Below are 26568 nucleotides of genomic sequence, written 5' to 3' on the forward strand. Positions count from 1 at the left end.
TGTGGCCCAGTAAAGTGTTTATCATGCGCGTGTCTTTCCCAAGAATTAGATGCCACTGTTCTTGCACAGTATGTCAGGGGATTAAACCTAATAAGCTTCTTCCGTCTGCCGCGCTGGACATGTCTTGAACACGAATGTAACCCGCAAATTTAGGTATTTCCGCGGACTATGGACACAATTTATTACCTGCTTGTTGTAATTTTGTTGAACACTCAAGCGTATAGCAGTTTTGCTCAGTGTTTACGCGGTTGCAGCTGTGTAGATGACCGTTATGGAAGGTAAGACTTAATTTCATGTTGTCCATTATTCAGGATGGTACAGTTACCTTTAACATATTCACCTGTAAATGGGTGGGTCAGTGATTGTAATAGCAGTTCTGAATAAAGTCAATAAGGCGGACATTAGTTCTACTTGGATAGCTAATTCTAAAACGTCACTATATGCGTCAAAGACGTGTTGTGATAGATGGATCTTTTGGCACACAGTAACTAGATGTTTTTTATACTCCTGTCTAAATTCATAGGTCGCTCATTTGTATGGAGGAGAGTGCCTTTGGAGCCATACCACAGAACCTTCCACATGAAATGACCAAAATACGCATAGAGAAATCTCACTTTACCGAAATTCCCAGAAGGGCTTTCTCAAAAACGCCCGCCTTGGAAAACTTGTGGTTGAACTTCAACGACATCACAGTGATAAACTCAAAAGGTCTGGAGGGCCTGGGGAACCTGACTGAGCTCCGTTTGCAGGGGAACAAGCTGCGTTCAGTACCATGGACAGCGTTCGAGGACACGCCGGCCCTCAAGATCCTGGACCTGAAACACAACCAGTTGGACGTCCTGCCGGAACATGCCTTAAAACATTTGCCAGGTCTTACATACTTAGACGTATCCTTCAATCGACTTACGGTCATATCGAAGGAGGTCTTCCAAAACTGGCCTCTCTATCAAAAACTACAGAACAAGGGAGAGCGGGAGACATCTGTGTCCGGGCCGAACGTCGTTCTGGCGCTACACGACAACGTCTGGCTATGCGATTGCCGTCTGAAGGGCTTTGTGGAGTTCATAATGTCATTAAGCCCCCCGATCATACTGATGAACTCCTACTTGACCTGCTCAGGGCCGGACTTTAGGGCAGGCAAGTTTTTCCACGAGATAGAGCTACAGGCGTGCACGAAGCCTGTCGTCAGCACCTCATCAGCAAACATGAGCCTGTCGCAGGGTTCGAACCTCACCCTGCGCTGCGTCGCCAAGGCAAGGCCAGAACCTTCCGTGTGGTGGACATATGGTCTGAAGATAATCAGAGGATTTCATGGTAAGATTGTGATGTCCAAAGCGTGTCATCCAAACTTCAGTTAAAGTATTAAATTGTGATAAATTAGATGCTTAAACACACAGTTTGATCACAGATTCCTTTAATGCCTCTTTAAGATGACGACTGTTACATTTGGATATTGATCCACTCTGATATAATCACTTCTACGCTCTCAGTCTGCCCTAAATCATCAGTGTTGATTTAGACTGTAGTAGATTACAGTGCACTGCTGTTAACCTGATGTCGGCTCAGTATTATTAAGTAAACCTCTTTCTACTTGACCTTTAGAATGGAGCACCTGCTGCAGACAAAGACTTAAGAAAATAGTTTATCATAAACCGAGAAGAAACAGTTTACATTTGTGTCCTTACTATCACAATTTCTGTCACTCATACTCATATCCTTATTTTATAAAGATCCAAGTTTATATAGTCAAGGAACAAATTCCAGAAACTCAAATGTCTTATTTCACTGCCAGAAGTGAAAAGATATTTATTATCTTTATCTAACAAAGCACGTATAGAAAATGGATCTGAAGAAAAAACCCCAGTGTGTATATCTCAACTATGAAAATGTTAACATTGAATTGCTGAATATTCATTCAACTATTTTTCAAAAGAACAAAAAAGGGTTAAAATGCAAGATTCCTCAGATATGAATATGAGTACTAAAAGTGTTGTTCAGGTTTATGACAAATGAGTGCCCTCTTTTTTTAATGAACTAAATACTTTTACTTTGCATAAAAGTAAAAAAAAAAAACATTACATTAAATGTAGCGTCACTACCTTAGTTGTGCGGATTTGCTTTCAGTCTTTGTGTTAGTAAACACAAGACGTCTACCTTCCATAGATTTGGTAACATCAACTCAAATTTACATCCTGTGATGGGCACAATTCCCTTTGTTGGGACATTTTTGTTTTAGAAAAAGAAATTAATTGATAACCCCCAAATATACTGATGCCATGTCGATATACAACACTCAGTGCAACAAATGCTTGTATGTGCTGTCAGGTCCAAAGAGTGGAAGGATAATATTGATCATTTATGCCAAAACAATAAATTTGAAATGCCGTAAACAGGATGTGAATAGACTTTCATTGCATCAACGTGTAATGTGTATGAATTGGAGGAATTTTTACATAGTCCTTCCATTTTCATGGTCTGATCTCTTATTTCATGAAAATGACTGGCACAAAATGGGCTTGGAGTTCATTTTGCTTCCTACTGTTTGCACAACACTGACATATACTGTCTTGTTTGTTTAAGAATAAGTTGCAGTTCTATTGTTGTAAAGGTTTTTAAATTAGTTGAGATAAATTGAGAAGAAACTACTGTAATTCTAATATTATTCAATTTTCAGGTGAAAACAGTTCCAATACTAAATAGAGAGGACAATTCTTCACCATTAGATCTACATTATGCTCTATAACATCTCAAATCTCTGGAAGTGATCATAACAGTGTGCAAACACTTTGTCTAAAGTCTTCAGTTTGTTGTAGCACATGCAGTTTTTTTTTTTGTTTTTTTTACATATTCATGTCATGTTCTGGTAAGTGTAAGAGCTACCAGACGTTTCATTTTTTCAACATAAGGTGATTCTGAGTAAAAGTCTTGTGCAATAACACTGGATGCCATTTTTGTCCTCCCAGAATCTCAAGAAAGAGTGGCTGAGGATACCATCAGTTCCCTTCTGGTAATTCCCTCCCTTCATCTAGCTGATCGTGGTGTCTACACCTGCACTGCAGTCAACTTCATAGGAAACTCCTCAGTCAATATCTTCCTAGATGTCCACTCCACTTACTTGTCCCAGTCACCTAAAGTCCCAGGCTTCCCAGCTGCACCAGATGCTGATGTTGAAAATGTCTTCATTGACATTCGCATTGCTAAACAGACAGTGCGTGGTATCACTATTGAGTGGTTCGCTGCCCTAGACCACCCGTCCGAAACGTGGTTCACCATCCACTTTGGTCGCGCAGAGTCTGATAAAAGAGAAACAACCTACATTGGGCCTGGGATCCACTCTTACTCCATCTCTGAATTGATGCCTGCTACCAAATATGAAATCTGTGTAACCCTTAAGAACCAGGCACCACGTCCAGGCCAGTGCCTCATTTTTGTGACTGGAAGTGACGTTACTGAGAAGGAGCAGAGGGAGAAGCTTATTCATATAGTGGTGATAGTTTTAGCAATGGTGCTGGCGGTGCCCATAGGTATGTATGCCTGCACCACAGACACAAGGTTTACCTGTGTAGAGGTTATCATGGAGTCCTGGAAGAACTGGCAGAGAGAAACCAGCTCATCTGAGAGGGAGCATGAGAGGCAAGGCACCTTCGACAGTCTGCAGGCCGCCAGTGATGAGGGGCTGGTTAATAAAGATTCCAGTGAAGACAGGAAGGTGAGGAGGAGGTCAGATGACAGACCGAATAAGAGCAAAGCTGATCACAGCAGACTCACAGCAGAGCTGTATTAAATTACTATTCATTAAACTAAGACAGGTAACATGACACTCACCTTGCAATAGTATTTTTTGACAAGAAATATTTGCTTTATGGTATGGACTTTGATATTGATACACAGTTTAAATGTTTGTGGGGTTATAATTTTCTATATTTTTACGAATACGATCCAAACCTTATTTGGATTTTCACAAGAATAGTATAGTTACACGAATAGATATTTCACATCTGCTAGTAGCAAAAATATCTGAAGGTCAGGATTTTACTCGGTCAGTCTTAAACATTACCTGTTTTATTTTCACCCCTCTTTATTTTAATGACAAGGGTCTTAATGGTGCATTCTATTTGAAAACAGAAGTCAGATTTTCTGAATCAGTCCCAATCAGAAAAAACAAACTGGAAGGCCCCAAAAAGTTGAATTTCTGACCCGTGCAGTCAGAGTAACCTCACAAGCCCTGACCTCAAAATACAAGAGGGCTGCCACACAAATAAAAATGGCACATAGCTGTAGAAATAAACTCTTTATCAATACTGCTGTCAGTTTGTGTCTCATTAAATCAGCTACACACATGTCCAACCTCCATTGATAAACATAACTTACATAACTTAATGTCCTTTTGTCATCGATTTGTTAGCTTAACTGGTCAGTGAGCACAACAATGAGCAAATCTTAGTGGTTTTTCAACTTAAAACTAGAAAAAGTCGACATGGTAAACATGAAGTCAACATTACATTCTCGGCTCCGTCTTCAGACTTTAAAAGCAAAATGGAAAACCTATAGTCGTATGGTATGACCCACTTTCTGCTGAGATTCTGAACACCAACGGATGTCCTGCCATCCTGTAGATTTCAGTGATTTAATTCAGAATTCACAAGCTGCCCCACCCAGATTCAGAAAAATGGGCCAAAACTGCAATACTTCCACCACTATGTTTTACAGAGGAGATGAGGTCTTTGCTGGAAGGCTGTTATTTGCGTAATTTGGAATATTGCAAATTCCAACTTAATTAAAGCAAGAAATAGATTTTCAGTCTCTGTTTTACATGCTGCTTATTTATCTACTTACAGGCGTAAACATCTTTTAATTTTCTCAAATATATTTTAATTCCAGAAATATAGAAAAACAAAAAAAATAACCACAAACTGTGCACCACTGTGACTTCAATATTCAGTGAAATGACAGCGTTAACAGCCTTGGTTTTAACCTTATTTCTTCCTTTGTTCCAGGCCGAGGAGGTTGTGGGAAAGTTGTGAATGATGACCGTGATACTGAGAGTGTAATTCAACGATTTGCACCAGTGTTGAGAATGTGGAGATGTTTGTTTCTGTCTTGTCATTTCTAAATGTTAATTATACTTCATATTGAATTGCTTGGTTGAAGCAGAGCCTTGGTTGAAATAGAGGAGAGTTCATATGACTTTCAAAGGTAGGTTTTTACTTATCTATCAACTGTGAGAACATGATAATACTTAAGTAACTGTCTTGTGTAATGCTTGTTTAATGCTATTGATACCACTTCACTTCTTTTCATGCTAACATAAAAAAAAATTAAATGAGAAGTTGTGCACTCTTTAAATGTTACTTTGAAATGTGTTGTCCAAAATGGTTGTGTAGGGAAATTTCATAACAATCTAAATGAATACAGCTTGTAAATATGTTTTGTTATTAAGCTGAAAGTGTATCAGTTACAAGATAGATTTTGTTGAATGCACAACATATCATCCTTCCATTTCAAATGAAATTGTTCATGCATATACGTGTGTATATATTTTGTGTGTGTGTGTTTATACAATTTATTTTCGCTCTTTGAATAGTTCTCTTAGAACAGAATTCTAATGTTTGATTTATTAATAAACTCTGTTTGGCTTGTGAGTTTTTTAATGAAAATATTTATTAGTAGATGTGTGACAACGGCAATTGAATGACATTTGATTAACCAATTAACTGAAAACTTTACTTAAAATGCCCCTTTCAAGTACATGGATGTTATTAAATCTGCCTCAAGAGTGATTAAATTAATAGGATTAATAGGATATAAAAGAATAAAAGGATTTATGAGACTAAATGCACACACAAAAAGAGATGAATAAAATAACGTTAAGATAGAAGAAAAAATTAGATCATATAAAGTATTATGTAGTATGTGTATTATGCTGAGGTAATCAATTTAGCAAAAAGTTCAAAGCTAGAAAAATACGTTCTGATAATAATAATAAAGAAAATAATAATTATATGATAAAGAAAATAGATAAATATCTAAAGTTGTGTCATAAAAGTAATTTTTTTTTTTAGCCCTAACAATGATTGTTTTTCTGACCCCACCCACTAGTTTTGATTTCTAACCCTAACCAAGCAATGTTGTTTTCTAAAGCCAATCAGTTTGTACATGTAACCAAAGCAACCAGCAAAATGGCATTCGTGAGGTTATGGTAGCAATGTAAAAATTATATATTACTACTTTTCTAATCCTAACCAACCCAACTGGGAAATGAAATCCAGAGTACTACAGTGTTTAATGGTTGAAAGCGCAGCGCTTAGCTTCCTTAAGTGATGCCTGCTCTGATGTGGAAACACTCATATTGAGGGCAGTCCTTTACAGGATGCTGTTATGAGCCATGATGAGGGGCACAAACAAACGACTTATATGACCATTTCAGTTATATGACTTGTTGTTTTCTGCTGCTGTGGGTTAGTGTTGCACTAGCATTTGCATGTGGCTTTAACATTTCTTAATAGTGAGATTACTCAAGAAAACTTTGGTAGTCCCACTGATTTTTGAAGCCCCATAATAATGTCATGAACTAAACACAGAACAAGGACTGGGGATTTTGTGAAGCTTTAAAAAATCCTTAACTGTTTGTTTGGTCAGTAAGGTTGCATTGCAAAGCTTACTTATACTGTATCTGAGTGCTGAAGTGACTGGAAGCATTTGATAAATCTCTTGAATTGTAAAGTTTTGTTATCTTTTATGTAATCTTCTCTGCATCGTTGTCTATGTACGTCACAAAACCTCCCTCTTCTGCGAACACCAGAGAAACTAAGCGTCACATGTGAGCTGCATGGACAAACCAAGACAGATGGCGCATCAGCTCTGCTGTGAGCAATGACATTGTTCATTTGACAAAATACTCAAACACTAGCATCCCTATCCAATATCCTCTACTGCCATCACTTTATCATCAGATCACACAAGCCCCCTCCTCCATCTCCATTTGTTGTCTCCTGTGACGCAAAGAGATCAGTTCAACTCTGCTTGTATTCATTTAAGATCAGGGTTTTAAACTACTGGCTGAGATAAGCAGCTCTTATTTTCTGGAACAAAGATGCATCTGCTCACTTGCTTGCTCATTAGTGCTTATATGATTTATATGATTTGCAGGTGGGGGGGATTGGTGCGCCCTTTTTGTTATAATCCCTTTTCCACCATAAATTACACAAGACAGTGTCACTTTATCTATTACTATTATATCACCACAGGATATATTGTTTTTCCTCTTTGTCTACCGTGGCGTTGCACAAAACTATTTGCAGTACAACTGTACATAACACCTTCTGATCTCATGAGTAATAATTTTCAAAGATCAGCAGATAAAAATATAACATAACGTGCTGTGTCTTATCTAAAATAGTAAATATAAAATTTGCTTTTTTTACTTTCATAGCTCCAAACTTATGCCAGGGTATTTGATCCCTGCATGCTTTGTTTCATTCTAAAGCATCAGTGCTCTTTGCAACTTTCAACTCTGTAATCCTCTATCAAATAGCTCAGTAATCCTGGCTGCCTCTTACATAGCATAAAGCATGATCGTTTGGGCTGCTCCTCATATTTGCCTCATTTCACTTCAGAGCATTAACAACCAGCAGCAGTGAATTGTGCTCTAAACTTTTTCCCTTGAGAATTTTCAGATGAGAAAGTGTACAAACCTGAAAAACACCACCTCACACATTGGCATTTCCATCACAGATGTTTGTATGATTGTTCTTATAATTTCTTTTACCACCAAAACCATGTGAAATCTCACATCTGATCCGTTCAAACTAGTTCAGGGCAGATTGACTTTTGGTTTTTAGCCAGGATTCAATATTGCTCAGAGATGAACAAGCTGGTATTTGGATTAGAGGCGGTAATCTGTAAATTTCATGTTTTATGTAACTTTTAAATTGTGTTCATGTTTGGGTTATGTCTACACAAATACCCAGGGAGTAGTTTGGTGTAATGTTATAATTAGTTGTGCTCAAGACTTTGGAGCTATTGACAACAAATGGGCTTGTGCCAGGATGATGATATTACATTTTGGTTTAACATCTGTTGAAAAGTATAATATATGAGTGTTATTGTGACATTTTTCAAACATCTAACGCTAAGTCACGTAATCTATATTCCTGTTGTCCCACAAGACTATCTATACAGCAGTATATTGATAAACTACACTGATAATATTTGCTGAATTATTAAACTATCGCAACACATGCATCATTAATGACTATTTGTGAATTTGGGAGCTGTGATCACAGGTCTGTTGATAAGCCTTCCTTGTTTTTCACCTGCAAGCTACCTGTAAGGTTACAATTTAATGATGTGGACATGTTTGAGACCTGGACAGTCATAGCTGGCTGTGACAATACATGTTACATTGTCAAAGGACAGCCTGAAAATCTTAATGGTAAAATGATAATGGTATGAGTTCAAAGTTAAATTAAGTTTCAAAATGGCGAAAACTATCAAACTGATTTAAACTTTGAACCTTTTTGGTTTAGTGAATTTTTTTCTAAATTCTGAAAAGAATGGTTCTTAAACAAAAACATTGTTAAATCACATACAAACCCCAGCCTTGAAGAGCAGACAATGAACTTCAGGGTACTTTTTTATTTTTATAAAGGGGTAGCAGAGGGTGTGTTCAAACTACAAGGTGATTTTGCCTCTCGGCCTCTCCGGGAAAGTCTATGCCAGGGTGATGGGGAGAGGGATCAGGAGGAGAGTGGAACCTTAGATTCAGGAGAAACAATGAAGTTTTCTTCCTGGTCCCTGAATGGGCTTAGTTCTTTAAATCAAAAGACACTTAGATAGCAAGAACAAGATGGCTCTACAGTTGTATGAAAAATGCAACTTTGATTACTCGATGCAGCCGCCCTCGCTTCAGCCCCCCCAACACACCTCTCTCTCTCTCTGCCCTCATTTCCTGTCAAGCGACTTCCCAATAAAGCCCACAAGTACCAAAAACAGAACATCCTGAAAAAGTAGAGTAAAGTTATGCTTATTAAGTGATTAAATATCTAAGTTACCTCTTATATTTCTAACAATGTTGTTCATGTGTGTTCTGTTACAGAAACAGTTTGAACACTTTGAGAACATCTATTCATACCTTCCTTGTGTTTGACCTGAGGGCTGTGTCTGAAGCAGCTTCTCTATGTCTAGAAAGGGGCAGTAGAATATATCTGCAGGTTCTATTAGGAGACAGTGATTCTAAACCAAGAGCAATGAGCAACAAACTGGAACAATGTTCTTTGTTCTTTTATCTTTTTAAACTTTGGAAATCAGGAATATATGGGATTTCTACTTTTGCTTGAGTTGAAAAAAATGTAAGTTCAGTTTTCACTGCAGCTTTTTAATTAATTGTTCACTTCATACAGCTGTTTTGACAGAATGATTGTTTTGACAACAACACACCTCCTGAAACGGATATTCTGCCACATAATGAAAAGATCACACGCAACCCCTCACATAAGAAATAATAAACCTGTGACAGCAGCAAAAAAGGGATCTAAGTAGTGCTTTACACCTGCACACTAGAATAAAAAGTCATCCTGATATGACCGCTTTGGTTCTCTTTGGACTGCTTAATTTAGTCAAAATGTCGTGTCATGAAGTCGTTTGTAGAAAGCTTGGTGATATATCCCAAACAGTTGCACTTTTTGAAATTTGAAGATTAATTCCCAACAGTAGATTTAGGTTCACCAAGGTCTCTAATGAGTCACCACAGGATTAAGAGAGGGGAATTCAGCTGTTACACAATGAAGCACAAATTTGAATTTCAAAACAAACAGTGTATGGGCGATAATTTGAAAACATGACACACATGGCAGGGATTTTGTGAGTGAAAATTACAACTGATAAAAAATGGATGAATCTGTTGGTGTTTCAGTGTACTTCACACTTTCACATTCTCATTCATACACACACACACACACACACACACACACACACACACACACACACACACACACACACACACACACACACACACAAAAACATGCACACACAAAGCACTATTAATGATTGAGTTCATTTTTAACTTTTAATATCAGTCTATAGAACAACCCCAACACAAAGTGTATTTAGTAGCTGCTCTGCAAGTTTTGGTCATCCACATTTCGCTGGCAATCTTACTACACTACTAAATTAACCTTGTGTTGAGATTGTTCTTTAACTGTAAAGCATCAATAATGTGTCGCCATCCTCTTCTGCTCCAGTCTCATCTTGAGCTCTGAAACAAGTGCTTTGTTCGCTGTGTCCTGTCTTTCTGACACTGGCTTCTTTCGAGGTTTGGGTTCCACATTTGCAGAGACTGTTGGTACGGCCCACTGCCGCTCTCCTGGGATGTAGAGAGGTGGTGGAGGAGGGAGAGAAGGTGCACAGGGAGGTGGAGGTAGGGGCCAGTGTCTCACAAAATTGCTGACATTGTTGTTATAGTTGACATTCTCCACAATAACCTTGGGCTCTTGCTCTTGCTCTTGCTCTTCAACATTGGATTTCTCTCTTTGGGTTTCCAGTGTCTTGAAAGGGTTTTTGAAGTTCCAGGTGTGTTGTCTTTGTTGCCTTCTGCGTACGCGGCGGTTCGGCAGGATCCGGTTGGACTTCTTGTTGCGCATGAATGTTGCAGTGGAGATGATGACTGTGATTATGACCATGAGACAAATGGCGCCAGCAAGTATACCTATGATTTGCAATGGCTTGTTTCTATTCTGCATTAAAAGTGATCCCAAAGGCCCCCCTTTGAGATGGGTCTGTAAAAGAGCACAAGGAGAATTCACATCCATGGGACTGAAGTCACACAAATATGAACTTTTAACTCATTATTTTTCAGTGCATTTTTTTTAGTACTGCATGTTTTAGTTGTTTGGAAATCCCGAGTACAACACTTTGAACTTTTTATTAAACAGCTAAATCTTGTGGGACTTTGTTAATTGTTGTAGTCTTTTTATATTTTGTCAAGACAAGATCAGAGAGGTTCATTGAGAAACCCACAGCTGAGACCATTCAGCATCCGAGAATGAAAGTTGGAATAAATGTAAAAAAACAACAACTTGAAAACTGAAAGCATATAGAGCGCAAATTTAATAAACTTTGGTTGTGGTATCATAATGCCAGCACTAAATCAAAGCGTAGAAAAGTAAAGCAAATTTAAAGAGGATATTGTGCTCTTGTACTCTTTTACAGACACAGACTTGTTCCACTACAAAATCCTCTGAAAACAAAAAGCCACAAATTCCTTTGACCACAGAGTCAAAACAGCAGTACTACTGTGCGGATGCTCTCAAGGCAAGCTTGATTTATCACACAGGCCTCCTAATAATCTTTCTGATCTTGCCCTGAGGTTGGACACGGGTCCTTTTCACAGATTTCCAGTACATAGCAGTTGAAATGAAGATTGTCAGTGAAATGGCGGAGGTGACAAGGGTCAAACAAATCCCAAACACTGCCCCAGGACGTTTCCTTAGGTCCAAGAAGAATGAGAAAAATCTGGATTTGATCTGAAAATATGACAATTGTATTCATGAGATTTTTGTGATTATAAATAATAATAATAATATTTCAAGCTAACTAATGAGAAAAGCTAACATTCTGAGCAGTGACAACGTAGCAATGCTGCACCTTCGCATAAATACAGCTCACTTAAAACTTGTGTATAAAGCGTATATACTATATACTGTGTATATAGTACATGCAGTGTACAATTTGGTCTATGGATTATAAATAAAACATGAACTTTATGTCTAAAAATGTCCTCATTGAGGTGAAGACAATTGTAATGAGATTGCCAATGCTGTCAGAAAACTTGATTCCTGTCAATATGAAAGTCGAGTTGTTCTGTTGTGTGCTTTGCGTTCCTCTATGGGTGGAGTTTTTTGTTTTCTTTTTACAGTGCTGTGTGGATGGGATTTTTTTTAAGAAGGAAGAAAGGAAATACTGCTTGTAGAAATTCCCTTCTGCACGTGGATTAGGCTGAGACCAGTGTGTTACTTTCACAAAAGTTAAACAATATGTTAGTTACTGAGTAAAGCATCTGTGAAAACAGAATCCTTTTTTCTTCCATTGGAAGGGAAAGAAAGTCTATAGGAAGAATTACTGAAACTGTAAAAATCTATGGGCCACAACTATCAAATGTGGACACTTAATTTCAGATTGAACATTCACTTTTATATCTAATCTACATCTATTTTTTCTTGTAATCCAAGCATGAACCCTAAGAAAAAATATTGGATGAATATCTTATAATTATCAAGGAGCAGTGACATATATGTTGAACTTACAGCTTCAGTGATATCGATTTTGACGACTGCAGTGGTGCTAAAAGAAGGCTGGCCTCGATCCCGCGCCTGCACCACCAGGGACCAGGTGCAGTCTCTTTTCTTGGTTATGTTTTGAATGATGGCCATTGACTTAATGTAGGACTTGAGCTGGATTTCTCCCGTATCAGCGTTAATGTCAAAGATGTTGTTGTCTGGCTCAGCTTTCATGATAGTGTACTCAATGACATTGTTGGGCACTTCTGCATCATCGTCTATAGCCTGTGAAGAGGCATTTTATCAAAAATTTTATTCATTTTTATTTCTGTATGATTAAATTCACAAAGAAGCGTATACCTCTATTTTCACTGGTGCTCCAATCACCATGGTCTTCTCGAGGAAGTTATCATTGAAAGCGGGTGGATTGTCATTCAGATCCAACACAGTCACAAAGACTTCAGCCAGGCTGTACTTTCCCTCTGCATCCTCTGCCTTCACATAGAAGTTATACTTAGACCTTACTTCAGCATCCAGGCTGGCCCACGGTTGGGTGTAGATAATCCCAGATTCAGGTTCGATCAGGAACCTGCAATTGATGGCATTTCTTTACGAAATCACTTTGGGTTTACCTCATTTGTACAGAACAGAGCTATGTTATTTCACTTGCATATTAAACATTTCAAAATCCCGTCCCAAAATAGTTGAACATGAAAAATTAATGAATACATTTATCAAATTGTGGCAGCAGAATCCCATGGTTAAAAGGGGACAGGGAACATCCAGCTTGTTATTGGCAAACAGTTTAAAAGCTAACATCTGGGTTGGATTGATGGAGTATTAGTTCACATCTGTGATGGCACCATTAATGCTGAATGATATACACAGGTTTATGAGCAATGTCTGCCACCATCCATGATGACATCCTTTTCTAGGGAAGGCCATGATTATTTCAAAACTCTGAAAATTTAGAAATTTTGCTTTCAAAAACTACTAAGGTAAAAACTACTAATATTTTTGAAGGATAACTGGCTCCAAATTAGAAATTAAATGAATAAAATAAATAAAGTGTCTTAATTCAAACATGTGATGAGTTCTCTTCTTCTACATGATACATTTATAGCTATTATTTAAATGTACATTTAAATGACATTTGCAAATCCTCAAATTCTGTCAATTCTGTCTGTTAACACAGTGTAGTAACTTTTTGTTTAAACTGGTTATGCAGTCTAAGAAAAAGAGAAATTGTAAACTATTTATATGCCTTTTTTTCTGATTTAAGCTTTTATAAAAGACCACCTTTATGAAGGCATGGGTAGTAGTACACACTGACTATGTCTTTCTATCGAAAACATAATACATCTACAGGGCATATTATTTTTGCATGGTTCAAATAAATGACTGGGTTTTGTTTAACTAGAATTGCTATCTTCAGAGCTCATCGAAAATAATCTTTAGAAGATACCGACAAATAAACAGATATGCAAAAAGTTGTGGTTGTACTGGCAGTTCTAGCAAAGAGCAACTGCAACAGGGATTTTTCAGACTCGAGATGCGAGGACTTTTGGAGATACTGATGGGGAAGGTTTAAATTCAAAATATAATCTGCATGTTTCACTCATTCCTTGCGAAGCTATGCTTAGTTGTAGCTTTATACTTTATCCATACACATAAAACTACCATTATTCTCAATTAACTCTCAAAAAGAAAGTGAAAAAGTAACTGAACAATAAACACAGAGTCGGACTGAAATGACAATATTTCACTCACTGACTTGTTTGGTTACTCTACAGTGACTTTGTCTAAGTGCAAGGTACCTAGCAAAGAGCAGTCTATTTTCTTCTCTAATCCCATTAGAGGATTAAAGCAGAAGGCGAGCTGGCAAAGATCAGGACTCTGTGGTTCTGTGTGCATTCAAACATTCTACAGCATTCCGTTAAAAAGTCTTCGATATAAAATGCCAAATCATCGCATCTTATTTCAATTTGAAAGCAGGATTTGGAGAAAAATCTGAGGAGACATGGCTTTGAAATGGTTTTGATTAAACAAGTATGCACTAAGCTTAAGTGTTCCAAATCTCTCTCAACTGCTTATTTTGGAAATCCGTCTTCTTCGTGCCATGTGACTGCAGAGATCAAAATATGTACCAAAAATTCCGAAAACATTTCCCATTTAAATTTGATTGAATCAAGCAAGATGGTTATTGAAAACAACCCTTAGAGATTAAGCACCTGCCTGCTAATGTACACCCATCTATTTGGCATTGTGACTGAACATAAAAAGTTCATGTTTTCAAATGTTGAGGATAAATGGATTTAGCCAAGATATGTTATGCAGCTAATCTGTAAGACCATATGTAGTGGCTTTAAAAGAAAAAATGCAAGCTGTGGGTCAATTGTTTGTTCAAGGAAGAATATAGGCCTCTCAGACTTTTTCTTGGAGGATGGATCTCTACTGGAAAACTAATAAAAAATCCCTTTGAGGAAAAAAAAAAAATCAGCAAATCCTCCTCGCTACAGTGCTTGTAAGGCAATGAAAAGAGCCACATTCTAATATGAAAAAAAAAACTAGTTGGTTTTGGTATTTCTGTGCAGCTCTCAGTCCTGTTTCATCATGGTCTTCATGTACTGCAGTACAGTGGTCTCCAATTGGAATGTCACTATCACGGTTAGATACAGTTTAAAATAGTTTTAATTTGACATACTGTAGATTTTCTCTGTAGATATTTTCAGAGAATATTATATTCTGTTTCTCTGCCGCTGAACAATAGCCAGGGTATCAAACATTCATCTTGTTGCATAAGCTTTGCCATTTTAAAAACATCTTCCCTTTCACTCATTGGAATGTCACAGACTGCTCCCCTCCACAAGTTTCCTCTGATATAATCACTGCACAAAGACTAATGCATGGACACACTTCAAGCAACAAAAGATAATCCAAATGTGGTATGGTTGGACTTTGCAACAGTCCAAATACACATTTCTTTTAATCTTATCTCTTGAAATATTTAGATTATAAACAGAACTCATTCTGACAGCGGGATAATGTTGTTTGAGCTCCAGTTAATGAATGCCAGGTGACTGTTTGGAAGTATTTTTGCCTTCAGGCTGATATGTAACATGAAGTTTTCTACATACTGTAAATTGAAAATAGAAGTAATTTCTCTGTGCCCTTCTGGCAAAGCTTAGTTGTGCTCTCATACTCACAAGTCAGCCCCTGATCCATAGATAGAGTACCTTACTTCACCCCACGGTCCTGAGTCTGGGTCAGCTGCCTGCCGTTGCACAGAAGCAACACATTAGCAAGAAAAATAACATTTTAGTTGATGTCATACTTGGATAAATGAGGTGAGTTCAACACGTGTGTCACACATTTTGTACCAATATATCAAGGTTGTATTTGTTAGGCTCCTATTTTGCTAAAATGAACTGAGCAGAAAAATTATGTGTCAGATGTCAGTGAATTACTGACACACTGGAACACAACGTTACACAGATCAGCTCTTAAAAAAACGGAGTTTTGCTGTAGGAACATTTTCCTGGGCTTTAGCTAATCTTTCTGTCTGCAGCTGCTTGGATGTCTGTTCACTGTCTCTAAGTGCCCAAGGTCATTTGTTGGCCGTTCTTTCATCTGATGGAAATTGCCTTGGATCAAGGCAAAGAGCCTCTGTGGTGTTCACACAAGGGCAGGACTTTTTAGTGAGACTCCCTGCCTCTATTGAGTTGATATGAACTGACAAGGTCATACGAGGGGATAGAGTAAAAATCTATCAATTCATCGTGTCCTTTAAAGTGTTCATTTTGCCTCAGGACATATTTTTGTGCTACATGCACATCCTACAAGGCTTTAGGGGGGGGGGAAGTCAGGGTATTTGCTGTTACACAACAAAATGAAAGTGATAGCCATCTGGCAGCTTACCTCGCCTAGCTTTTATCTACATGATTTCACATATTATCCCAACCCCCACCTCCCAAAGAGTCTACATTTAGGGAATTAATGGCCCTGTTGAGCATTTTGTTAAAATCAGCATTCCTCTTTAGCTCTGAGTGACGTAGGTCAGCGATGGCATGTATTTTTAGACTAGATGAAGACTCACTTACTGTGACTGACACAACATTGGAGCCGCCCGGTGAGTTTTCTGGAATTCTGGCAATATAGTAATCCGAAGAGAATTTAGGAGCATTGTCATTGGTGTCCAGGAGATGAATGATAATGTCTGCTGTGGAGCTAAATCTCTCTGGGGTATCAATCTCAACTGCTAGAAGCTGATAAAAAGAAAGATTCAAAATGTGAAATAGAGCAATATACAAAAGATATAGGTGATATATTGTTTCTATCTGTTGATAAATGTGTGCATCCGTATTTCTTTTTTTTAATCTCATTTCAGTCAACTTTGGTAGTAGGGGATAACCTTATATGTTAAAAAATGGTGTCTCTCATAGTCCATGGCAGCGGAGTCCTCTACTAAGATCGTCACTTGGGCCTCATTTAGTACTGTCTGAGGGACGACTCTCAGCATTCTTTCTGGTCCAATCAGTCTCAGGTTGAACTTAGCATTTGCACCCTGCAGGAGCACACATTCACATCATCATGTTAGTCGAAAGTTTAATGACGTGCATTATGGTCAAATGGGTTTATGATTATTTCCTTTTGTTATGAAACAAAAAGCAGATATTACTACAGTTTAATCCATGCAGCATACAGTCTGTTCAGCCAGTATAAAAGCTTTCTGTCCTTAATTGCTGCAGTAATGTAAAATAAATCATTTGGATATCTGTAGAAGAAATAATGTTTTCAGTGAAACATGCTTGCGAACACAAAGAGTTCGCCTGATGTTGGGAGGGTATTATCAGAGAAAATCTTTGGAGAGCATCGTCCATTTGGATGTAGCTCTTAGACACAAAGACACTTGCATAAGCTGACAAATGGCATGGCACGCACCTTTCTGTTTGTGTTGGCTTACTAACAAATTTGTGCGACTTTAAAGGGATTGCCTGTGATATTGGTAGGCTCAAGGTCATTTTAAAAGACTGCAAGGCAGACAGTGTCCTGAAACCATTTTGGCTCGATAAATGTTGATAAAAATTCACTTCTGATTAGATGACAATGTAATATGGCCAGTGCTGATAGTGGCTAAACTGCTTAAGCAGCTTTTAAAGATTGCAATGCTTTTTCAGTGTTAAATGAGGATACCTGCTGCATGGAAACATCAACACATAAGCATCTTTTACCAGATGAATTCAGATTGTCTCCCACCTGATCAGAGTCATTGACTATGATTTTCAACCCTCGCAGTATCTCTCCCTCTGGTGGATTTTCATACATGGTCAACTCAAATATGTTCTGTGGGCCCTTGTCTCCATAAAAAGTGGGTGGGTTGTTATTTAGGTCCACCACACGTATCACCACTGTGGTCAATTCATAATCCAAGAGTTTGCCTTCAGGGCTTACTTCCGATGCCTGGAAAACAAAGTTCAAGTTAAATTTTCAATTCTTTTTGTATACAAGGGAAAACTTTTTCTTTTTGACAAACTCTTCAATTTCTACCTTTCAATGCTTTAACTATAATTAATGAGGTGGCATCCTTCACAAAGAGCGAAAAGCATCATTAGGAAAACTTGAATTTTTACAAGTTATATTATAGTATAATATAAATTCAGACGTACCCTGACTTTTATGTTGAAGATTTCTCTCTTCAGAGAAATGGGAGGAGTCAGCAGGGAGATGCAACCGCTTGTCTTATTGATGCCAAAAACACCATCGTCACCTGCAAACAAGCCAGAGGAACACTTTCACATTTCCCACTTTTGTGTGATTCTTTCCATTTATGTCAAAACCATTCTGCTTTTCTTTGAGTGAGGGCCTAACCCTCATCGAATGAGTAATGGATTGGATTTGGGTTCCCCACATCCCCATCTTTAGCGGTAACGTTTAACACTTCCGAGCCCTGCAAAAGAGAAACAGCAGGATTTCACATTTATTGTGAACAAGCAATGAAAACAGACTCATAATTGGTCGTAGATATTTTACACAAAAGATCATTTTTTATATAACAGATGAAGTAGTTTAAAATCTTTCAAAACATCTTCAACAAAAAAAAAACTGGAATTAGTTTTGAAGGAGCTATGAGAGGAGCCTAGGAGTGTTTGAGCTACCTTTGCTTTTTTCTGGCACAGTTCTTGCACATTTTCGGCCCAGCACCTGCCACCTTATTGGGTATGGATGTGTGAAGTGTTTTGTTGTCTGCTCCTTACTATTAAATTTTTTTTTTTAAGTCAGAATGTGTAATTACTCTGTTGTTCTGCTGCTGTGACATTCTAAACATGTTGATAAAGTTATGAAGAAGGCAAAAAGAGAACTTTGAGATGCCAGCAACTGATGCTATAAAATATGAGCTGATGATGCACTGGGGTTTGTACAAAATAAATCAGTTATGAACTGAGATTTTAATGTCAGATAGCAGTGCAAATGTAGTGTAGTTGTAGAGCAAACTAACTAACTGTCAAACTAACTGGCAAGTGTTTGTTTGATTTAAACATAGATATGAGTATAATATATTTTTTATACTCACTGGCACAGAGATTTCATAAACATAGCCAAAGTACGGTGTCCCAATGAAAGATGGTGGAGTGTCTTGTGCATCAATCACATTGATTGTCAAGGTAGCAGAAGATGACATAAACTGCTCCTTGCCATTAAAGTTGCCACCACCATCCTAGGAAAAATCAATCAATCAATCAATCAATCCATCAATCACTTGAATATTTGAACGGTAGCGTTGTGATTTTGTTGAATGGTTTTCTTTGTTATAATAGTTGCATTCTACAATATTGAATAAACCCATTTTTTTACATGTTAAACTTATTTAATTTTTCTTTTCTTTTTGAAAATTGGATATTTATTTTTTACATTCTATGACATTTCCCAGGTGTCAGCATTTTGCCTTCTGCACGCACATTTCTAAGTTTCCTGGTCCAACTGAGTCATATAACCTGAAACTGGAAAATTTGTCATGCAGTTTTTTAACAACTGAAAATTTACTCACATAAACTCTAACTCAACCACAAATAGAAAACTCTGCGGAGCATGGCTTTCTTGAAAATAAAAGTACACAAACACAAGACAGAAGCATTGGGTTTCAGCACAGATTGTACCTTTGCAATGACAGTGACAAAGTGTGTCTTTGTTTTCTCATAATCCAACATTTCTCCAGATTTAATACGAAGGACACCACTGTGCCTGTCAATGGCAAACAAATTGGGCTGAGATGCCTGTAACAGAGGACAAAACAAAAAGCTTGAATTTAATCGCACAAACTGAGTCACAATTGAGGTCACAAAAGCCTGTACAGTAGCTGAAAACTCTTTACCACAGATTAACGTGAGATATTATGAAAAGTGGAAATACAGCAGCTATTAGACCTTTTTACTCACATGGTGTCTCTCACTGACCATCTAAATGTATAATATCCCATATAATTACGGACAAAGCAGCAGCTGAAATCTGCTATGTCCACATGTTAACTACCCAACAGCTGTTCCATAATCCTAAATGTCCAGAGGACAAACTAACATTCCCTGCCACACACTGCCAAGACAGCCATCTAAGCCATCAACACCTGACAAAAATGTAATTGCAATTTGATCCCCATTCTCATAAGAGCCCTAGCATGTTAAAGCAAATGAACAAATCCATATGCATACCACAAAGTCAATGTTTTTATTGCATTTACTGTATAGTAGAACTGTTTAGTTTCAAAAAGCATTTCAAATTTAAAAAGGTTCAATACTTAAAACAGAAAACAAACCTGGAGATAATAGTTGACTGAGCCTCCCGAGCCTGTGTCTTTGTCCACAGCTTCCACTTTGTAGATGCTATTTCCAGATTCAGTTGTCTAGAATTTGCAACACAGAAAATAATTTATGGTAGAAATACTAGGGGGTTATTTTATATGCGATCACAGGAAGATTTGAAAGGATGCATTTTCATTCTATCCAGAGAGACTGGCACTTGTTTTATCTAAATTAGGAGGCTCAGAGAGCTGGTTACACTTACTTCCACTACATCGATGATTGCAGGCAAATTTTGGAATTCAGGCTTTTCATCATTTGCATCCATAACAAATATGGTGACTCTCTCCACAACCTGAAAGGGAGAACAAAAATCACAAATCATATTTGAGTTAAAAATAACACTATCTTTTTATTGTTCCTGGCAGTCATGTGTATTTTATTTACAACACCCAGAATACTTTTTATTTGTAACCACATCCTACTGATGTCAATCTTGCAGGCCAATAAACCACCTAAAAACAGGCTTGAGGAACACAACTGAATAATGTTAGGCAGTTGGTTTTGATGTTGTGGCAGACTTATCTGATTCATTTTCAAATTATGTTTATACCTTGCTTTTTCCATCTGTGATACTGATGATAACATCAATCGAATCATGTTGCTGAGTAAAGATAAGAAAAAGAGTTAGCATGCAAACAACATTTTAAAAAACCACGTTTGTCTGAATTCATGTCCTATTGTTTACTTTACCTCTCTGTCCAGCTTTTCCACCAATGTGATATTTCCAGATTTTGGGTCGATCCTGAAGTACTCTTTTGAACCTGGATCAAAAGACAGACCATACCTTACCTCCTGGCCTTCAGGGTCTGTTCCATTGAGACGATAGATTTGTGTACCTAAAGGAAGGCGTGATAATATAGTCAAAGTAGGCTCAGATGTTGACTGGACTTTTGTAAGAGCTCCTGTAGATCAAACCAGGCTGACACAGTAAGTATAAGTAATGAGTATCCTGACAGATGCAAGGTGAAGAGGGACAGCTGAACTATAATAACAGCCAGCATACAAGCCCTTACATCAACAGTTGGCAATAGCAGATGGCCGTGATGGTGTGAGTGCGCAATTGCCACACAACATCTGCTCATTTATCAAAGACTATCTAACATCTCAAACTCTCAAATACTGGCAAGTAGGTCACACAATTTTGGATATTGGTTCTTCCACAGGCCTTTTAGAAGTTAACACTAAATGCTCTGCATGGCAGTGGTTAGTCTCACCATCAGGGGTGTCCTCTGAGAGGCTGAACAGGGCCAGGTTTCCATTGTCGCTGTAGGGTGCATTGTCGTAGAAATAGGGGGCAAAGTCTGCATGTGCTGAGGACAGAAACATGAGCCCACCATGCGGTTTCTGGTTGAGTACATTTTTACGTAAAACATCGAAAAGCACTTCTTGCAAGAAGAAAAGAAAAAATCTCATCTTTGTGCTCTGAACCTCAGAAACGTGAACCAATCAATGACTGGATTCGTTTCAACATCTGCTACTCCTTTTACTATTTACCTTTATTTGATCAATGATTTTCACTGGTAATATTTTTCATAGTCTTACTTTATATGCCAGAATGATGCAAAGGATGCTGTATTAACTGCACGTGCACCTATCCTTTCTTTGTCTTTGGCTGAGATTAGAGATAAATTACGTCAACCACCTAAGATAACTCCTCTATACATAGGTCTGAGATCTCTACTCTTTTCTTTGTAATATTACACTCCTATAATACATTTTAGAAAATCCATTGTACATTGAAAAGATCAATTTATATACCAAAAAAGAGAATGAATAAGAACGAAGTACTTAAATAATAATTCATGTATAGTCATATGTTCAGCTGAGCAAAACATGAATAAACTAAAAATCAGAATTAAATCATTGAGAAAACAGTTAAAAGGTTTGAAGAAAAACAAACCAGGAACTCTTAAATGTGTCTGAACAGCTTTCACAATCTGATCACAGCAACATGAGCCCACTGTAAACAGACAATTGATAAAGAGAACTTACCAAAGCAGGGATGGACAAACAAAAAAAGCAACGGAAAATGTAAAATCTTTTCATTCTTCATCCTAAAGAATAAAGTCAAGAAACAGCACCATGAAGACGGCTCCGTCGAGAGTCCTGTACAGTGCTCAAGGTGTTGGCTGTTGACTGTAGAGAGCTAAAAACAGATGCTCACACACTAATCCAATGACTCTTCTTAAGAGTTACCCCCAGGCCCCCTCAGTCAAACTGGACATCATCCACCAGTAAACAACAGAAGACAACTCTATCAGCAAAAATAAGGAGACACTGCAAAGTTGATGGACAGGTATATTTTTATCTAAATCAACTAAAGTCAGTTAATGTTACAACACTATTCTGCAACGTGAAAGCTGCTACACGCTATGAGAATGCTAACTTTTGCAAATGCTTGAGTTTCCTTGACTATATTGAACAATTACTATCTCTGCTGTTGTAATTTTCTGCTTGTATGTTATGGTATTAATTATCACTCAGTACTGGCTGTAACAATCAGAAAGTTGTATCATTCCTTCTCCTTTATTAAAGCGAATCCTGTTTTAAATGCAACTTTGAATTTGGGTTTTAAGATTAGATTCTGTGAATGTCTATGTTTCTAAATGTAGAGGGATGACATGATATAAAATATATACTGTAATGGTGGTTGGTGGTTCACCCATATTCTATACAGTACCATCTGTTAGGCACTCCAAGACCATCTGAAGAAAAATCTACTTAAAAATAAAAAAGCTTAAAAAAACGAGAGAGATGAGAAATCCGATGAGATTGTATTTTCTTAATGTAAGTTATAAATTATTATATGAATTTATTAATTGGAAGCGTAAACTGATATATATATTTGGATTTATAGATTTAGATGTATTTATGTACATTTAAAAGAATAAAGTTTTCTAGAGATAATTAGGTCTTGTCAGGATGAACCTTTTTCAACTTGACTTCTTCTGTTTCATGTTACATGTTGTATCTCTTTAATTAGAAACAATGTATTATCTTAGCCTCTCTCTGGGACTCTCGCTGGTTGATCCTCATGATTGATAATCTTATTTACTGCCAAGAAATACACTACTGTAAACAAAATGCTGAGCAAGGATAGATTTTCTACAAACACCGACCCTCAGACTAACATACAGCAGAGTGGTTGGTATTACTTTTTACCTTTTATGTCTCTTTCTGTGCGTGTCTGTACATGCAATCATGGCAAACTGTGCTCCTGGTAATAACTACTCTAACAGGAACTATCACAAAGGTGGCTTTTAGTGCTTTACTTTCTATATGTCACTTTGTGGTCAAGTTTTGTCAAACTGACCAAACTGTTCTTAGATGCAATCGCTAAAAATACATCTGTCTGGCTGACGTCAAAATGAAGGTTAATTTGGAAAGCTGGTGAGACATGACCCAATCACCATACAGCTGCTGTCATAAGGTTCTCCTCGTGCTAGGAAAGCTCCTCCTCTGAAGAAGGAGCTAACGATAGACTCTAGAAATGGATTTATATTAACTGTAATCAGCCACAGTTCCTAAAGTATGACCACAAAAAGAACAAGAACAATGAAAAGATTCAAGTTGTCCAAAAAGACCCTTTGAGTAAACAGTGCCGGAAATAAGTGATCCTGTTCCACTTTTCCCATATGTCACTTGATCTTTTTAGATTTACTCTTCTGTAATCTTAAGTCAAAATATATCTCTATGAGGTCAATGAACACTATGTTTCTAAGATGGATCACGGCTGCTGTGATCCCATTGAAGGACTGTGTGTATGTGTGTGTGGAAGAGATGGGGGTTGACATGGAGGTACACCTTGGATAGCTTGTCAGCCATGTCCAACACAGAAGCAAGCAAAACAACTGTACATGCACACACTTACATATTAGAATAATCAGATGACTACACGTGCAGGTTTTTGGATTGTGGCCAGAGCACCTGGAGAAAACCCACACAAGCGTGGGAAGAAACATATAAACTTCACACAGAATAGCCAAATCTGGAACCTTCTTGATCCATGAATGAATTATGACAACCAAAGTAAGGTACTGCAATAACCACTAGTATAGAGTATAGTATGAATTGATAGAACTTTTTGCACTGACACAAAGCCCAGGCACAAGTGGCCCCTGTAAAGTTGTTTCTTTCTCTTTAAACATACACTTATTCAATCCATTTACCATTAACCTTCTGCTTGAAAGTATATATGCAAACAAGTAAAAAATGTATATGCATATACTGTATATACACATATTTATATACCCTTCTATTAGATTTGTAGGCCTTAAATTCAGCACACAAAAAACTACACACTAAGTACACAAATAAAACACCATTATGCACACCATTAAAATACTTTGGATGTGAGAGGATTTATGCACATGAATACCTCCATTCTCATGCTTATATTACATCTACTCCATAATCTGAGTATTACAGAACAAACCACAAAGTACTTAGCATGTTAACAGTTTAACTTTGTAGACAGGGAAAAAAACAACATTCATGTTTAGCAGAGGTATGTGAGGATCTTTGACCTCTGAGAGCAGTCAAATCCCCTGTAAGTAAGTGGAACCTCTCATGTTGGAAACCTGAGTGTCCAGTGTTCAAAGGCACATTAATTATTTTCATTCGATTTGAAACAGAATAGGCATAAACTCCACACACTGACTACACAACAGATTCTCTGCATAAAGGTCCTCTTTCCCATTGCCTCTGTATGCAGTGAGGTTGTACCTTCAGGTTTTATTCTCATGGTGCTGGCAGATGGCATGGCTAAAGATTAACCCACTGTGCTCTAATCTCTCCTGATCTTGTAATGCACAGACCTGCCTGCAAAAACACAGACTCCAACAGATGAAAAATGTAAAGCACAATTAGCATGCCAAATGTTGTTATACTAGATGCACATGTGGACATGTAGCATATTGTATGCCGCAAAGCAACCTGAACAAATCATCTTTATGTATTTTATCCTGTCACAGTGATGTTTTAATCTTCTGTAATAAGTCAAATTAGACAAATATCCATCACTGAAGCATACACACCTTCATACGTGTCAGTGTTCTACCAATAATCTGCATAGAATTACGAATGAGATCACTACTCACCTGCAGTCATCTTCTTAGTTTCTAATCCTGTACCTTAAATCACTCCAGCACAAGCTGATCTATTTGTCTGTTGGTGACAATGACCTTATGCTGTCTTTAGGAAAGCTTCTGTAGTATATATATGAGGGATGGTCGCCTTCAAACAGCCGGTGTGTAGATGACGAAGGAAGAACTCTGCTGACACAGACTTGGTCAAAGAAAGAAGTATTTTATTGCCAACCAGGTCCGTCTCAGAGTTACAGAATGATGCATCAAATCTGGAGAGATTCTCGAAGCCTGAAAGTCTGTGTCATCTCTTTCTCACTGAGGGGGCTTCTCTCCTTATTTAGAGTAAACCTTCCCTCATTTGGTGACAATGAGTGGGCTCGCTCGTCAGGCTAAAAGATACATGTGTATGTATATATCCCTGGTGTGGCTGTCCTGGACATTCCTAACTGAGGGAGTTAAGCATGGAGTGTTAAGGGGTGTTTCTCCAGATGTTTATGTTTACCCTTATTCATCTCCTGTCTGGACACACTGAACCTGATGTCCTCTGTTTAAGTGTCAGACACTACACTTCCCTAATGCACAATGTTTCTCCTCTCTGCTTATGGCTACATGTGCGGCACTGGAATCAGATTAATGTTCTAGACAGACACGGCTTAACCTGCATCTGTAGGTGCAATGTATCTTTGAGTATTTTCACTCATCCAGTGATACATCTGAGCCTTGAGCACATAGGCCACTTTAGTCATGTCGTAGCTTCGAAAAAGACATCAAAATGAAAACAAACAAAACAAAAACAAAAAATTACAGGAACCAAGATCAAAAACAAGACATGGGACCTGGTAAAAGGTATTAGGTTTGCCCTTCTGTTGTAAACAACCAAAGGAAAAGCAGAGGCCTTTAGAATGAAAACACATCAGTGGAGTTCTGCAACGACAGGTAAACCTCACTGGTCAGCTGCTGACTCTCCAGATAAGAAAATCCAATCCAAACACAACCGTGTCTGCTTGTAGCTGATACTGTTGCTGCAATGTACACGGACCACATATGTAGGCAGCTGCTGTTAAAGACAAAACAGAACCATTGATTTTACTCACACTCTGGCCTGTAGAACTGCAAAAACATATATATTCTGCAATTTATCGGACTATTTTATAGATGTTGATTGTGTTTTCCATATTTGTCTTTTATCATACTGTATATCTTTTTTTTCCTCATTTATCCCAATGTCTCAAGTGAAGCACATTAAGTATAAGGTGAAGTGTGCATAATGTTTCCTTTCATTGACTTTTGCCTTGAGATGGAGTGCGGTTGAAAAAATAGAAAATAAGAAAAATATAAATCTGGCCAGACAAA

At 37.7% G+C, this 26568-nt stretch overlaps 2 protein-coding genes across 3 annotated transcripts; one reads left to right on the forward strand and one right to left on the reverse strand.

The window, feature by feature from the left end:
• Positions 1-559: 559 nt before the first annotated feature.
• On the forward strand, positions 560-5377 carry lrit2 (leucine-rich repeat, immunoglobulin-like and transmembrane domains 2). Of its 2 annotated transcripts, XM_075484397.1 has the most exons (3): positions 560-1314; positions 2964-3709; positions 4998-5377. In XM_075484397.1, the coding sequence occupies exons 1-3, from the start codon at positions 585-587 to the stop codon at positions 5022-5024; spliced, it is 1503 nt and encodes a 500-aa protein (XP_075340512.1). In that variant the 5' UTR covers positions 560-584; the 3' UTR covers positions 5025-5377. The 2 variants fall into 2 exon arrangements, with proteins under 2 accessions (XP_075340512.1, XP_075340506.1); XM_075484391.1 differs by lacking the exon at positions 4998-5377 and having other exon boundaries at positions 2964-3784.
• A 4831-nt stretch (positions 5378-10208) lies between these two features.
• On the reverse strand, positions 10209-25237 carry cdhr1a (cadherin-related family member 1a). Its single transcript, XM_075483114.1, has 17 exons — positions 25228-25237; positions 21343-21438; positions 20819-20964; positions 20679-20729; positions 20331-20420; positions 20083-20169; positions 19430-19546; positions 18847-18990; positions 18144-18222; positions 17942-18042; positions 17532-17735; positions 16687-16839; positions 16376-16540; positions 15482-15549; positions 12636-12864; positions 12303-12560; positions 10209-10775 (listed from the first exon to the last, which is right to left on the reverse strand). The coding sequence occupies exons 1-17, from the start codon at positions 25235-25237 to the stop codon at positions 10209-10211; spliced, it is 2565 nt and encodes an 854-aa protein (XP_075339229.1).
• Positions 25238-26568: the final 1331 nt, after the last annotated feature.

Source organism: Odontesthes bonariensis, chromosome 2 (genome assembly GCF_027942865.1).
Source record: "Odontesthes bonariensis isolate fOdoBon6 chromosome 2, fOdoBon6.hap1, whole genome shotgun sequence".
Classification (NCBI taxonomy): Eukaryota; Metazoa; Chordata; class Actinopteri; order Atheriniformes; family Atherinopsidae; genus Odontesthes; species Odontesthes bonariensis.